Source organism: Poromitra crassiceps (assembly GCF_964638095.1).
Source record: "Poromitra crassiceps genome assembly, chromosome: 11".
Lineage (NCBI taxonomy): Eukaryota > Metazoa > Chordata > Actinopteri > Beryciformes > Melamphaidae > Poromitra > Poromitra crassiceps.
In genome coordinates, this window is record NC_139643.1 from 20,037,240 (window position 1) to 20,050,086 (window position 12,847).

The 12,847-nt window shown below is 46.1% G+C and overlaps 1 protein-coding gene across 1 annotated transcript; it reads right to left on the minus strand.

Moving 5' to 3' along the window:
- Positions 1 to 304: 304 nt before the first annotated feature.
- On the minus strand, positions 305 to 12,847 carry LOC310784879 (uncharacterized protein). The gene is made up of 9 exons (XM_083645913.1): positions 12,743 to 12,847; positions 11,043 to 11,198; positions 10,404 to 10,532; positions 9,599 to 9,719; positions 7,782 to 7,957; positions 3,125 to 4,670; positions 2,526 to 2,732; positions 1,841 to 2,002; positions 305 to 1,278 (listed from the first exon to the last, which is right to left on the minus strand). Exons 1-9 carry the CDS (start codon positions 12,809 to 12,811, stop codon positions 734 to 736), a joined length of 3,111 nt encoding a protein of 1,036 aa, XP_083502039.1. The 5' UTR covers positions 12,812 to 12,847; the 3' UTR covers positions 305 to 733.

Consider the following 12,847-nt stretch of genomic DNA (forward strand, 5'->3'; position numbering starts at 1 on the left):
CACTGCACAAGTTTACACTTAGAAAACAAAAGAAGAAGAAAAAAGAAGGAAGAATGCAACTTGTTTCAGGACATTCACTTAAAAGTGAAATTGCCTTGGATAAAGTTTCAAGATTTTCTTCATTGTTTTATGATTTCTTGAAAGAAGTCAAATTGGCATGAAGTTGATTGAAAACAGCTAGATTTGCCAGTGCAGTGAGATATTTTGACTTCAAATATGAAATGAGCTTGATCGGTCTGGAAACAAGGTAAAATCAGTGGACAGCTAGTTATTTTTTGCAGTGCTCCTCTTCAGGAGGACTGGACACAAACAGAACAGAACAGACACACACTCAAATGATAACTGGTCAACCTTCGGTATTTCCACACACACTCTCACTCTCAACCCAAAACAACTTGCCCTCATCGAGGACTGGACGATGTGAAAACCGGCTCTCGCTTAGCCGTGGGAAAATATGATGTCAACTGAAAATTGTCTGGACCAAGTATTTTGTTCCAAATACAAGTTGTTCCTCCTCACAACGTTTACACACATTTGCTGCATACAGTACATTGAAATGTAAATATTGATTGGACGGATCTAGATATCAAGGGCAGAAGGGAGGCAAGCTGAGGAGCTGACTGCTTTTAACTTCATTATATGTATGAAAATCGAGAGCTAAAATGTTTTTTCCCCCCTCCTTTAAACACTTTGACATACAGGTATTTGATAAGAGAGATTATATGTCAGGTCGTCAGAAGAGGAACGGATTGTTGTTTGCATGAGCGATGTCACCCAGCAGCGGGACCCCCCCTCCCGCCGAGGCGGTGGACCCTCCCAGCTGAGTCGCTCCTGCCTGGGGATTCCCTCCAATGAAACTGGGCTGTGCCATTCCCATTCCCGAATAGGGGGGAGCCATCAGAGGATTCCCTCCCATAGATCCAGACTGCATCATCCCCACTCCCACACAGGAGGGATTCATGCTAAATCCCATTGGAGGAATCCCACCCGGAGGAGTGGGCTGTACCATTCCGCTTCCTAAACGTGGATTTGGCGACACCGGCATATTTAGGCCAGAATGAGACATTCCTATGAGACCGGACGGTAGCTGAAATTGAGGAGCTCCCATGGAGGAATTGGGGGGTGCAAAATTGGGACGGGGCGCGCCACAGGAGGAGCCAGGGATGGAGCCAAAGGGGCCGGAGGGGAGGTTTGATGTTGCGGGGAGGCGGGACGCCCCTGCAACAGGCATGGATCGGACCACAGGGCCATAAGCCATGGCTGTGGCCTTCAAAACACCTGGGAAGTGAGGAGGAGCAACAGAGGACGTAGGGGTCGAGGGAAGGAGATGGGGGGAGGAGGGGTTTACAGTACGAAGCATTCCCACAGAAAGGACGTAGCAAAGCAGAGCAGAGAGAGGGATGAGAAGAGTTACATCTCTACGGGTTAATATGCACTAGCCTCTACAATACTTCAATGATGCTCACACACACACACACACACAACAGCTAATATGCACTACGGTAGGATCACGGGGGGGGGGGGCTGTCTAGGCAGAACACGTAATCACAACACGCTTTTCATACAAACCTATTGAGAAATCTATTTGTCATAGTCTCTAGTCTGTCTCTACCCTCTCTCTCTCTCTCTCTCTCTCTGGACTGAAGACCTGAGCAAAACAGCAGTCAAATGCATTTGAAATACTTGAAAAAGCAGTGCTTGATTTTTAGCATCTCATGAGCGATTTGTCCGTCGAATCAAGCGCACCTCAAGATCACTCAAGCATCTGAAACCTTGGTATTTTCACCGCAGGTCTATTTAGAAGGGGTGTCGCGTCTCTCCTCCCTCTACCTCTCCTTACCGATGGCTTGTCTCTGGGGGGCGAGCGTGCTGATGAGGGGGGGTTGTTTGGGTTTGGGGTCCGAGGAGAAGAGCGAGTCCAAGTCGACCAGCGACGCTCCTACAGAGCCCAGGAACGCCGCGGCCTTCCTAGACGTCTCCTCTTCCCGCGCCGTTCGCTTTCCTGTGAACGAAATAAAGGTCCAATTCTACTCTAAAAGGCGTTTTCTATTGGTGGAGGGCGGGCCGGGGAGGGTAAAGAGAGAGCAGAGCGGAAGAGAAGGTTAATTGATTAAAGTCGTTAGGAAGCAGCTGATTGGTTGGAAGATGGAGGATGAAATGGGGAAACAGGATGAAGGGGCCACATGCAAATCAGCTCAAAGGTAAGCAAGCACAAGTGTGTGTGCTCATACCCAAACACACACACATACAGTAGAGGCGCACAGTTTACTTTGGAGTGTTACCATTCTCAGCCAAGCATTCAGTCAGCTGGCATTATACGGAAGCACCTACTACCCATTAAAAACAAGCACAAAATTAAGCAGACTACTGTATTGATTGATTAATTGATTAATTAAGTAGATGTAAATGTGAGTAAAGCACAGCAGCATTGAGTATAAAACAGATGATAAGGCTGTACTGTTTTGAACTGATGGATGGATAGATGGATGGATCACAGAAACACACACAGACAGGTGGTGACATACCTGTGCCGTTGCTAGGCGCGTTGCTAGGTGCGTTGCTAGGTGCGTTGCTAGGTGCGTTGCTAGGCGCGTTGCTCGGCGCACCCCAAGGGTCAGCGTTAGCAGCGTTGGTTTTAGACGGCCCATCTCCGAAGGGGTCACTAGAGGGAGCAGCATCTGCGGAGGGAGCAGGCGACCCCCACGCATCATCTGTACTAGCTGCAGCTGCAGCTAAGCATCGGGGAGAGTGCCAATAAGTAAGAAAATAGTAATAATTTAAAAAGCTGTATGATTATTGTTGCATGGTGTTATATCTCTTCAATAGACCTATCTGTTGGATCTCTGCTCTAATTAGCTAGCTTATCGTCTCTATTGTACAAAATCTGACTGTGGCCATAGACCCTTTTCACAGCAACCGTTTAGAGGTGGTAAAGCAGGAAGTAAAGCAGATTGAACCAATACCATTAATGGTGGTTCCATTCCGTTTAGGTGTTTCAGTGTCAGGGCCCTCATTAATGTTATTGGTTACACCTGCTTTACCACTTCAAAACGGTTGCTGTGAAAAGGGCCCGTCACAGGCCACGAAGCAGAACTCAGAAACAGGAGATGTGTTTGTTCCTCACCCGGGGGTCCCCATGGGTCACTGTCTGGTTTGGATCCATCTCCAAATGGATCAGAAGTATTGTTGGTGGAGGCGGCGTCCCCCCAGGGATCTCCGGCCTTCGATTCCATCTGCGGAGGGGATGGCGCCCCCCAGGGGTATGCCGCTGCTGGTGGTGAGCTGGCCGGGGCACCCCATGCATCCGAGGCGCCTTTGGGTGGACTCGCCAGAGGGGCATTGAAAGGGTCTGAGGCAACTTCTTTGGGCGGGCTGCACGGCGCTGCGAAGGGGTCTTCCTTAGGAGGGTTTGACGGCGTGGAGAAAGGATCCTCTTTAGGCGGTGTTGTCGGAGCAGTGAAGGGGTCTTCTTTAGGCGGTGACGTCAGAGCAGTGAAGGGGTCTTCTTTAGGCGGTGTTGTCAGAGCAGTGAAGGGGTCTTCTTTAGGTGGTGTTGTCAGAGCAGTGAAGGGGTCTTCTTTAGGCGGTGACGTCAGAGCAGTGAAGGGGTCTTCTTTAGGCGGTGTTGTCAGCACATTGAAGGGGTCTTCTTTAGGCGGTGACATCAGAGCAGTGAAGGGGTCTTCTTTAGGCAGTGACATCAGAGCAGTGAATGGGTCTTCTTTAGGCGGTGACGTCAGAGCAGTGAAGGGGTCTTCTTTAGGCGGTGACATCAGAGCAGTGAAGGGGTCTTCTTTAGGCGGTGACGTCAGAGCAGTGAAGGGGTCTTCTTTAGGCGGTGACATCAGAGCAGTGAAGGGGTCTTCTTTAGGCGGTGACATCAGAGCAGTGAAGGGGTCTTCTTTAGGCGGTGACGTCAGAGCAGTGAAGGGGTCTTCTTTAGGCGGTGACATCAGAGCAGTGAAGGGGTCTTCTTTAGGCGGTGACGTCAGAGCAGTGAAGGGGTCTTCTTTAAGGGATGATGGTGCTGAAAATGGGTCCTCTTTAGAGGGTGAGGATGCTGCTGCGGTGAACGGGTCGTCTTTCAGGGTATTGAACGGGTCATTTTTGGAGGTACTGAACGGGTCGTCTTTCGGTGTATTAAATGGGTCATCATTAGTGGAATTGAAGGAATCTGCTTTACCCTTTGGAGCAGCAAACGGATCCTCCTTACCTTTCGGTGCACAGAAAGGGTCATCTTTTGGTGCACTGAAGGGATCGGAGTTGTTTTTAGGCCCAAAGGAATCTTCTCCATCTGTCGGTGCACTAAATGGATCGGGCTCATCTGTTGGTGGTGCAAAGGGATCTTCTCCATTCTTTGTCACCACAAATGGATCTTCGTCAGGTGTTGGTGCCGCAAACGGATCTTCCTCAGATTTAGCTGGAACCCCCCAGGGATCACTGCTGGCGGTTGTGGTAGTCGTCGTCGTGGTCGGTTTCGTCGGCGCGCCCCATGGGTCGGTGGCTTCTTTGGGTTCTTTGGCAGCCCCCCATGGGCCTGCTTTCTCCTCCTCCTCCTCCTCCTCCTCCTTCTCCTCCTCCTCTGATGGCTTTCCTGCCCAGGCCCCTACCTTTGGCTTGTCTGCTTTGCCTGCGTCTTCCCATTGCAGCTCATCCTCAGTCATCTTGGACTAGGATATTGCAAATGCAAACACATAAAGAAGAAAATACCTTTTAGATGGTTTGAGCGGGTGTGGGACCATTTTTTTGAATGACCTGTTTACTTATTATGACTTACTTTTGAGTCAGTTGGTAGGGTCTTAGTTAGGGGTGGGGGAAAAAATCGATTCACCTAAGTATCGCGATTTTTAATGTCACGATTTTTTGGATCGATCTTTTATTCCAGAATCGATAATCGCAATTTTTTTTTTTTTTTTTTTTTGGGTGCTTGCAGTCAGGCCACTCACTGAACAGCAGGCCAGGCGCCGCCTACTGGTTTACTAGTGGTTTTATTACTTTATTAGTTAGTCTGAAGTAATAATTACACTTCAGGGTTAAAGTGGGTGCATCTCATTGTAAAATTGGACTTCAAACGGCCCAAATCTGGCTTCAAACGGCCCAAATTTCACGCGCGTTGGCCCATATCGGCCTGGCCTGCTTGGTATCTAATGCCCGGCCTGAATTATGATCCCAGTCCGCCCCTGTTTTTAACTATATCGCCCAGCCCTACTCATGATATATAATATACAGTCTCTAGTGTATGATTCAACTTTTCCCATGTTCTAATCTAGTGTAAAAAAGCAAACAAACTGAAAAAATAAAAGAAAAAAATAAACAAAAATCGCAATAAATCGTAATATCGAATCGCAATAATCGTAGAATCGCAATACTTAAGAATCGCAATATAAATCGAATCGGCACCCAAGAATCGTGATAGTATCGAATCGGGAGATAAGTGAATCGCCACAGCCCTAGTCTTAGTTGTCTATTATAATTTAATTTACTTTTATAAGCAGATCTCTGGCATTACAAAACATCTGAGAAATATGCTCACATAACGAGCAGGCAGTGTTGGGGGTTAACTCATTACAAAAGTAACATATTACATGTAATATATTACTTTTACCAGTAACTCAGTAATATAACTTATTACTTATAGGATTTCAGTAATATTATACCAGTTACTTTGTCAAGTAACTCAACTTACAAATTGAGTAAAAAAAAAATCAAAGCACATAGTTGAAAAGATACAATGATTTCCTAATCAAACTGTGTTTTTATGCAAATAACCACTACAGATGACAATTTTGGATTGTTTAAACTGACTTCAAGGCGGTTGGAATTATTTTTCAGGATGGTTCCGGGGCAGCGTTGTCATTCTGCCGCTGCTGTTATTTTGGTGAAAGCAATGCAAAAGTAGTGTAATAAGTAACGAGTTACTCTACACAGACAGTAATATTGTAAAGTAACGTATTACTTTCAAATGGAAGTAACTAGTAATATGTAGTATATTACATTTTGAAAGTACCGTAAATTCCGGACTATAAGCCGCGGCTTTTTCCCCGTTTTTTGGCCCTGCGGCTTATCTATGGATTTTTTCAGAAAGAAAAAAAAAAATACAAATAAAATCTCTCTTTTTTAGCACTCTTTCTAACTATAAATCCACTTCTGTTTTAATTTCCTCTCTTGCCCTCTTTTCACCACACCGCGGACACTGTGTGCACTGTAAAAATAAACAAAGGTGGTGTTGTGTTATGTTGTTTTGTTGAAATGTTACGGTAATACGGTAAATGGGAGCTTCCTCAAACAGCCATCTCTTTCCCGACAATCCCCTCTGTGCGTGACCCCTTACATATGGTAATTACGGTAAGCAAACGGCCACTCGGCCAACAACTCCCTCCCCCGACTACCAGGAGAAAATCACAAACTTCGGCGAATTCACACAAAGGAAGATCAAGGAATATTCCATCGAACCGGAGCAGATCATAAATATGGATGAAGTGCCTTTGACGTTCGACCTGCCACTCACTCGGACTGTTAACAAGAAAGGTGAATCGTCGATCACATTGAGAACCACTGGGCACGAGAGAACGAATTTCACTTGTGTTCTGGCCTGCTCTGCATCTGGAGTAAAGCTGCCGCCAATGGTGATTTTTAAGCGGATTACGATGCCGAAAGAGAAAATTCCCAGTGGGATATGCCTCAGAGTCAACAAGAAAGGGTGGATGATGGAAAGTGTCATGAAGGAGTGGCTGGCTGAGTGCTACGTCAAGCGCCCTGGAGGATTCTTTCACCAAAAAAAAGCTTTGCTCGTTCTCGACAGCATGAGGGCTCATATAACAGATTCCGTGAAAGCAGCCATCAAGACCACAAACTCCATTCGGGTTCCGAAAGGCTGGACTGCTGCGTGATGATGACGCCGGCACAGCTGGGCGCCTTCAGAGGCTGTTCGATTCCGACACCGACAGTGACGAAGAGGAGTTCCTTGGTTTTGAGAGTGACAACGAAGGAGAGAGGAGAGTGGTTGACGAAGCCACCCTGAACCTGTTCGTTTCCGACACTGAAGTTGAGGACTTTGCTGGTTTCAGTACGGAGGAAGAAGAGGAAGACGAGGATTAGTGACTTGACTTTGACTCTGACTCTGTTTTTGACGCTGCACCTTCACCTAAAAGATGAAGACAAGGATTACGGTACCTGGTTTGATTGTTGACAGCACCTTTTGTTGAAATGTTAATAAATGGGAGCTTCCCCAAACAGCCATCTCTTTCCCGACATTCCTCTCTGTGCACGAACCCTTACATATGGTAATTAAACATCAAAACACCCGCGGCTTATAGTCCGGTGCGGCTTATATATGTAAAAAACAGTCAATTTTGCTGCTGCGGCTTATATACCGGTGCGCCTTATAGTCCGGAATTTACGGTAACTTGCCCAACACTGCTAGCAGGCAGAAGTTCAATGTCTTGCTCAGACACTGACAGGATACACACTGTCTGTTGAGGGTATTGATAACTGTGTTTTCAGTTTCAACCTGTATTGAGAAGTGAAGGATTGCTTGAAGTTTTTAATGACTTTCTTATAGCTAATCTGTGTATTCTTCTGAGGGAACATTTGACAAATCCTAAAAGGGCAATAATCGTAATAGTTTGCAGTTTATCAATGTTTACAATGCAACCGGCCGGCTAACGCTGAACCGGAAGAACAAATACAATTGCGTGCGACACGCAAGAGAAAAAGTGGGCGGGGCAAGATAAGGTGAATAGTAAAAACCCTTGTTTTTGTTGAGCTAGCTGTGCACTCACCCGCCTCTCTGCGTCTCTCTTCTCCGCTTCCTGTCTCAGCCGCTCTTCTTTGCGGGCGGCGAAGGAAGCAGTCAAGTCAGCGACTGAGGGTATGTTGTCTAGAGAGGGGAGGCCTGACGCCCCGGGGACGTAGCACGGCCTGTAGCTGGCGTCCTTTGGGTTGTCGGAGGATGAGGCTGGTGAGAGGGGATGGGAACGAGTGTGTGAAGTGTGTGTGTGTGTGTGTGAGTGTGAGAGAGAGAGAGAGAGAGAGAGAGAGAGAAAATTATGAGATAGCTAGGGTTGCAACTAACGATTATTTTCATTATCTATTAATCTGTTGATTATTTTCTAGATTCATTGATTAGTTGTTGGGTCTATAAAATGTCAGAAAATGGTGAAATAATGTCGATCAGTGTTTCCCAAAGCCCAAGATGGCCTCCTCAAATGTCTTCTTTTGTCCACAACCCAAAGATATTCAGTTTAAAGTCATAAGCCCTTTTCCCACATGCGCTTTGTACCGCAAAATGACCGGAACGTGGTGTAATGCCTGCATGTGGGAAAGGCGCCGTGCCGGTATAAGCGCGACCCCGTCGTCCCCGACATTTCACCAGTTTCGATCCAGTCAGAAGAGCGGTATGCTCTTAAGGGGACGCAAGTGGAAACGGGTCCACTCATTTTCCGCGACAGCGGTCCTTCAATCATGGGCGAAGTGTAGCCTACACACGTTGCTTAATGTTCCAGCGGGCATAATCTAATCATTCGCGCACATTAAAGCAAACTGGCGAAATTATCTTGTGATAGCCTAATAAGAGCAGTATGTCAGCTTGCTGATTTCCGAAGGCAAGCCGGACACATCAAACGAAGCCAGTCTGTAAAAAGTGCTTCAACGCGACGCAGGTGAATGGATAAACATCGAACCAGCAACTATTTCTCTCAGACACGGATCCCAACTTCTTCAAAGTGCATCATCTAATCATTTGCGCACATCAAAGCAAACTACTTCCACACATTTCGCTTCATGCATTTGCTTTCTCTACATACATAGGCTACAAGCGTTGGGCAGCTTGCCTTGCAAGCCTCTGCCATTCTCGCTTTGTCTGTCCTGTGTCAGGCTGCTGCAAAGTACGGAGGACTGAGTGAAGTTTTGCCGACCCCCCAAATAAGCTCCCCCCTCCCCCCGTCCCCCAACATACCGGCTATTTGACGACTAGATTCCCATATGCGCGCGCTAAGGTGTGAAGGGAAATTCAGGGAAATGTCCGATATTGACTTACAGGTAATTTACCGGTACGCATGTGGGAAAAGGGCTATAGAGTAAAGGAACCAGAAAATATTCACATTTAAGAAGCTCGAATCAGAGAATTTTGACATTTTTTTCCAAAAAAAAAACAAAACGATTATCAAAATAGTCGTGGATTATTTTTCGGTCGATCGACTAATGGATAAATCGTTGCAGCTCTAGAGATAGCATTGATAATACATTTGTCATACATTTGTAATAGTGCCTTTACCTAAACTACTTTGTTACATTGTATCATTTGCACTGCTCTTTATCCAGCGGTAATCAACATACAGGCCTACTTTTGACATCTTTTTAATCCTTAACGTTACGACTGACTCATAATAATATAATAATAATAATAATAATGATATTATTGTTTGTTGTGTAAGCACTGGGGGTTGCACCGCAATCTCAAGTGCTGACCTGTCCCTGACGTCGACCAGTTTGATCTGCAAAGTGAAAAGTGTGACTAAAACCACCGGCTTGATTGAAAGATATTCCGCCACAAAGCAAGTCGACCTGGACATAATAGGTGACGGACAGAAAGACTCACCAGTTGCACCTTTGGACGTCTTCTCTCTGGTCTTGACGGCAAAGTTCCTCTCCTCCTTCAGCTTCTCGTCGTCCTCCATGAGAATGAGGACGGCCTTGGCCTTCTCTCTCACATTCACACCCTGGGAGAGGAGACGCACGCACAGCTCACGTTACAGCTGGACTTGGGAGCTTGGGGGGTGGGGGGAATAGAGCCGCAGGGATGACGTATTTTTGTAGTCAGAACGCGGAAGTCCCGGACTTCCTGGTTCTTCACTGTTTCTGTCTATGGGATTTTTGAATGGGTTTTTGCCGCGATGCTTCAAATACGGTCTCTGGGCAACGCAAGATTAATCAAACGCGAACCAGAGTTCCGTCGGATAATCTTCACACATGAGGACCACTTTCATGAGTTTTGTAGCGTAAATGCGAGCCCTAGAAGTAAAAAGCTCGAGCTAAGCTAATCCAGAACTACACACTGTCGCATAGGCTTCCACGTCACGTCAGCACTCAACCTGGACTTTTGTTGATGTGTGCACTGATTACCCATTCAAAACTCCCATAGGCGAAAACAGTGAAGAACCAGGACTGTTAGCATCGATAATTTCCGGACTCGTTTCTGCGGCTCTCTATTAGACTACGAGTGGATAGACATCTCATGCTACACGCGGATGGGCGCACACACGTCACGTATAGAAGCGGCTGCACCTCTTAAAAATAATTAGGCTAAAGGTGGTTTGAATGTTGGGAGCGTTGTCTAGAGGTTCAGTCATCTATCACACAGAATTAGCAACTTCATGGTAACATCACCACAACATGAGCGTCACCTGGTCTTTGCCATCCTTCTCTACAAAGCGGAACTCTGTGAGCGCTTTGACGATGTAGATGTTGTCTTTCATTTTCAGAAGCACGCGGTCGTCTCCGGTCTTCAGCAGGTACTCCAGCAGGGTCAGGGACTACGACGGGAAACAAAAAGCAGGAATATATAACAAACAAATATACTGTACACAGCTAAAACATAAACTAACCTGAACTAGCAATGCACACAGTGCATACAAAGACGTGATGCTATTAACAGTTTTTATTCTTTCTCTAAAACAATACCTAGATTGCTATATCAGGTTTTCTATCCGAGTTGGAGACAAAACAGATAAACGATCTATTTCTAAACCTCTGTGTTTATAGTAATGACGATGGCCCAGTTTGAATGAATGGACCCATGTCTGAGGTTGTGACAGCAGTGACTTTGCACCAGATGTGGTACTGCGTATTACTTCTTCACTCAAGACCAATTAAATACATGAATCATCTGGTGTGACGGAAAGGAGAGACTATGTTCCATGATGTCCTGATTAATACATGAATCCTCTGGTGTGATTGAAAGGAGAGACTATGTTCCATGATGTCCTGATTAATGTCAATAAAGTTATCTTGTTCAGATCCCCGTCCCTCCTCCTCCCCTTCACCTTGTGGATGTGTCTCCAGTTCTTGTCGTCTTTGAGGCGTTTCCACAGCATCGTCATGATCTCGTTGCAGGCCACCACATTGTAGGTCAGGTCTGAGATGTCGGCCATCTGAGTGCTGGACGGGCCCCAGGGGTCGTTGGACGTCGCCTCTCTCACCTGGGGGGGGGGGGGGGGGGGGGGTGGGGGTAGGATGGGGGGGTAATGTGACACAGGGAAACCTTTAGGGCAAACTTGGAAATATTTTCTCACTAGGTAGCAGTTTGAAAGCTATCCATGCTTGATCTGACAGAAAGCTTTGCTGGGTAGTTATCCAATTTGAGGCCAGAAAATTAGTCGGGTGACCCGTTGTCAGCCCAGAACTTTCCAAATTCTCCAAATAGTAGAGAAGATTAGCTGTGATTCTTTCCATATAATGTTTAATCTAGCAGGCTAGCTAGCTGTTAGATGCCAGAGTCATAAATGAGCCTATAATACATATGTTGAGGAATTCCAGTGCATAACCTTGAAAAAAGAAAACAATTATACCCCTTTCAGTGGATAGGAGGAGGCGAAGATGACAGTGATGGCAGTATTATCAATTATTGCCTCCATTTTCACTCCTCCAACTGTCAAATTTCTCAGTTACTATTTGAAGCAAATTTGCCCTAAACAATAATTTTAGCCAATAATTGGCTGTGCATCGTCAGCACTGTAGGAGGTACCTGGTAGGTAGGAGGGTGGTGGTAGCCTTTACGTTAAAGATGCTGCCTGGTGGCCAGAAACCAGTGTGAATGGTTGGACTGGCTGCAGGTTTACAAGTCCCCCTCTAACTTAACATGATCCCATATGACTGGAAAAGGAGAAATGATAAACCCTTCTACCACGTTGGTACTGATCATGTCACATCAGATCAGATCAGCGTTAAAGGGACTTTTTGGGAGTTTCGCCCATTTGCCATATCGCCCATACTTGCTTTTACCAGCACTCTCTCCGTGCAGTATATACAGAGAGCTACAGTCGTCCAGTTAGTTAGTATTGGAGGAAACGGTACAGCCGTTCAAAGTCACCAAAAACACACATTTCTAACAGCGCCAAAAAGCTCTATGGACATGTTGTGACTCGGGTACTCACCACGAGATGAAATATGAATCCAAAATGCAGAGAAACACTCTTTTTTCAAGGTGAATAGATAGATAGCCGTAACTACTCTCAAAACATGGCCGGCAGGCGCACAGCGCATGTGCTGTACTAAGCGCATGCTGTGTACAGGCAAACAAGGAAGTAACTTTAGATCTCGGTGGGTGGATTACTACGAAAATGACAAAAACTATGGATTATTATTTCATCGTGTGGCGAGTACCCGAGTCACAGCATGTACATAGAGCTTTTTGGCGCTGTTAGAAATGTGTTTTCGGTGACTTTGAACGGCTGTACCGTTTCCTCCAATACTAGCTAACTGTATATACAGCACGGAGAGCGACGGTAAAGGGATTGTGTATCTTGGTTATTTATGGGCGATATGACAAATGAGCGAAACTCCCCAAAAAGTTGGCTTATCCCTTCAAAGCAAGAGGGAATAATATCTCCTCCTGCTCCAGAACATGAAAGTTCTGCAGTCACCACATTTCACTTCAGCGTAAGTCACTTGAGAGCTTGTGTTCATTACTATGGAGGCTTTCTCTAACCGTTTAGTCTAAGATTGAACCTGTAGTTTCATGTACCTTGACCTCGGCCTCAGAGTAGTTCTGGACCAGGTTCTTCAGCTGGCGGCGGAGCATGGAGGACGTCATGGTGTCAGGTCAGAGGGATCAAACCACTGCGATCTG

Bases quoted from the DNA above. Each gene is read 5' to 3' on its own strand.
- LOC310784879 (XM_083645913.1), bottom strand. From the start codon at position 12,811: ATGACGTCCTCCATGCTCCGCCGCCAGCTGAAGAACCTGGTCCAGAAC. The intron at 10,533-11,042 runs GTGAAGGGGAGG...TTCCCGTCGTAG, and splicing joins ACTGGAGACACATCCACAAG to TCCCTGACCCTGCTGGAGTA. The intron at 7,958-9,598 runs GTGAGTCTTTCT...CCCTCTCACCAG, and splicing joins GACGTCCAAAGGTGCAACTG to CCTCATCCTCCGACAACCCA.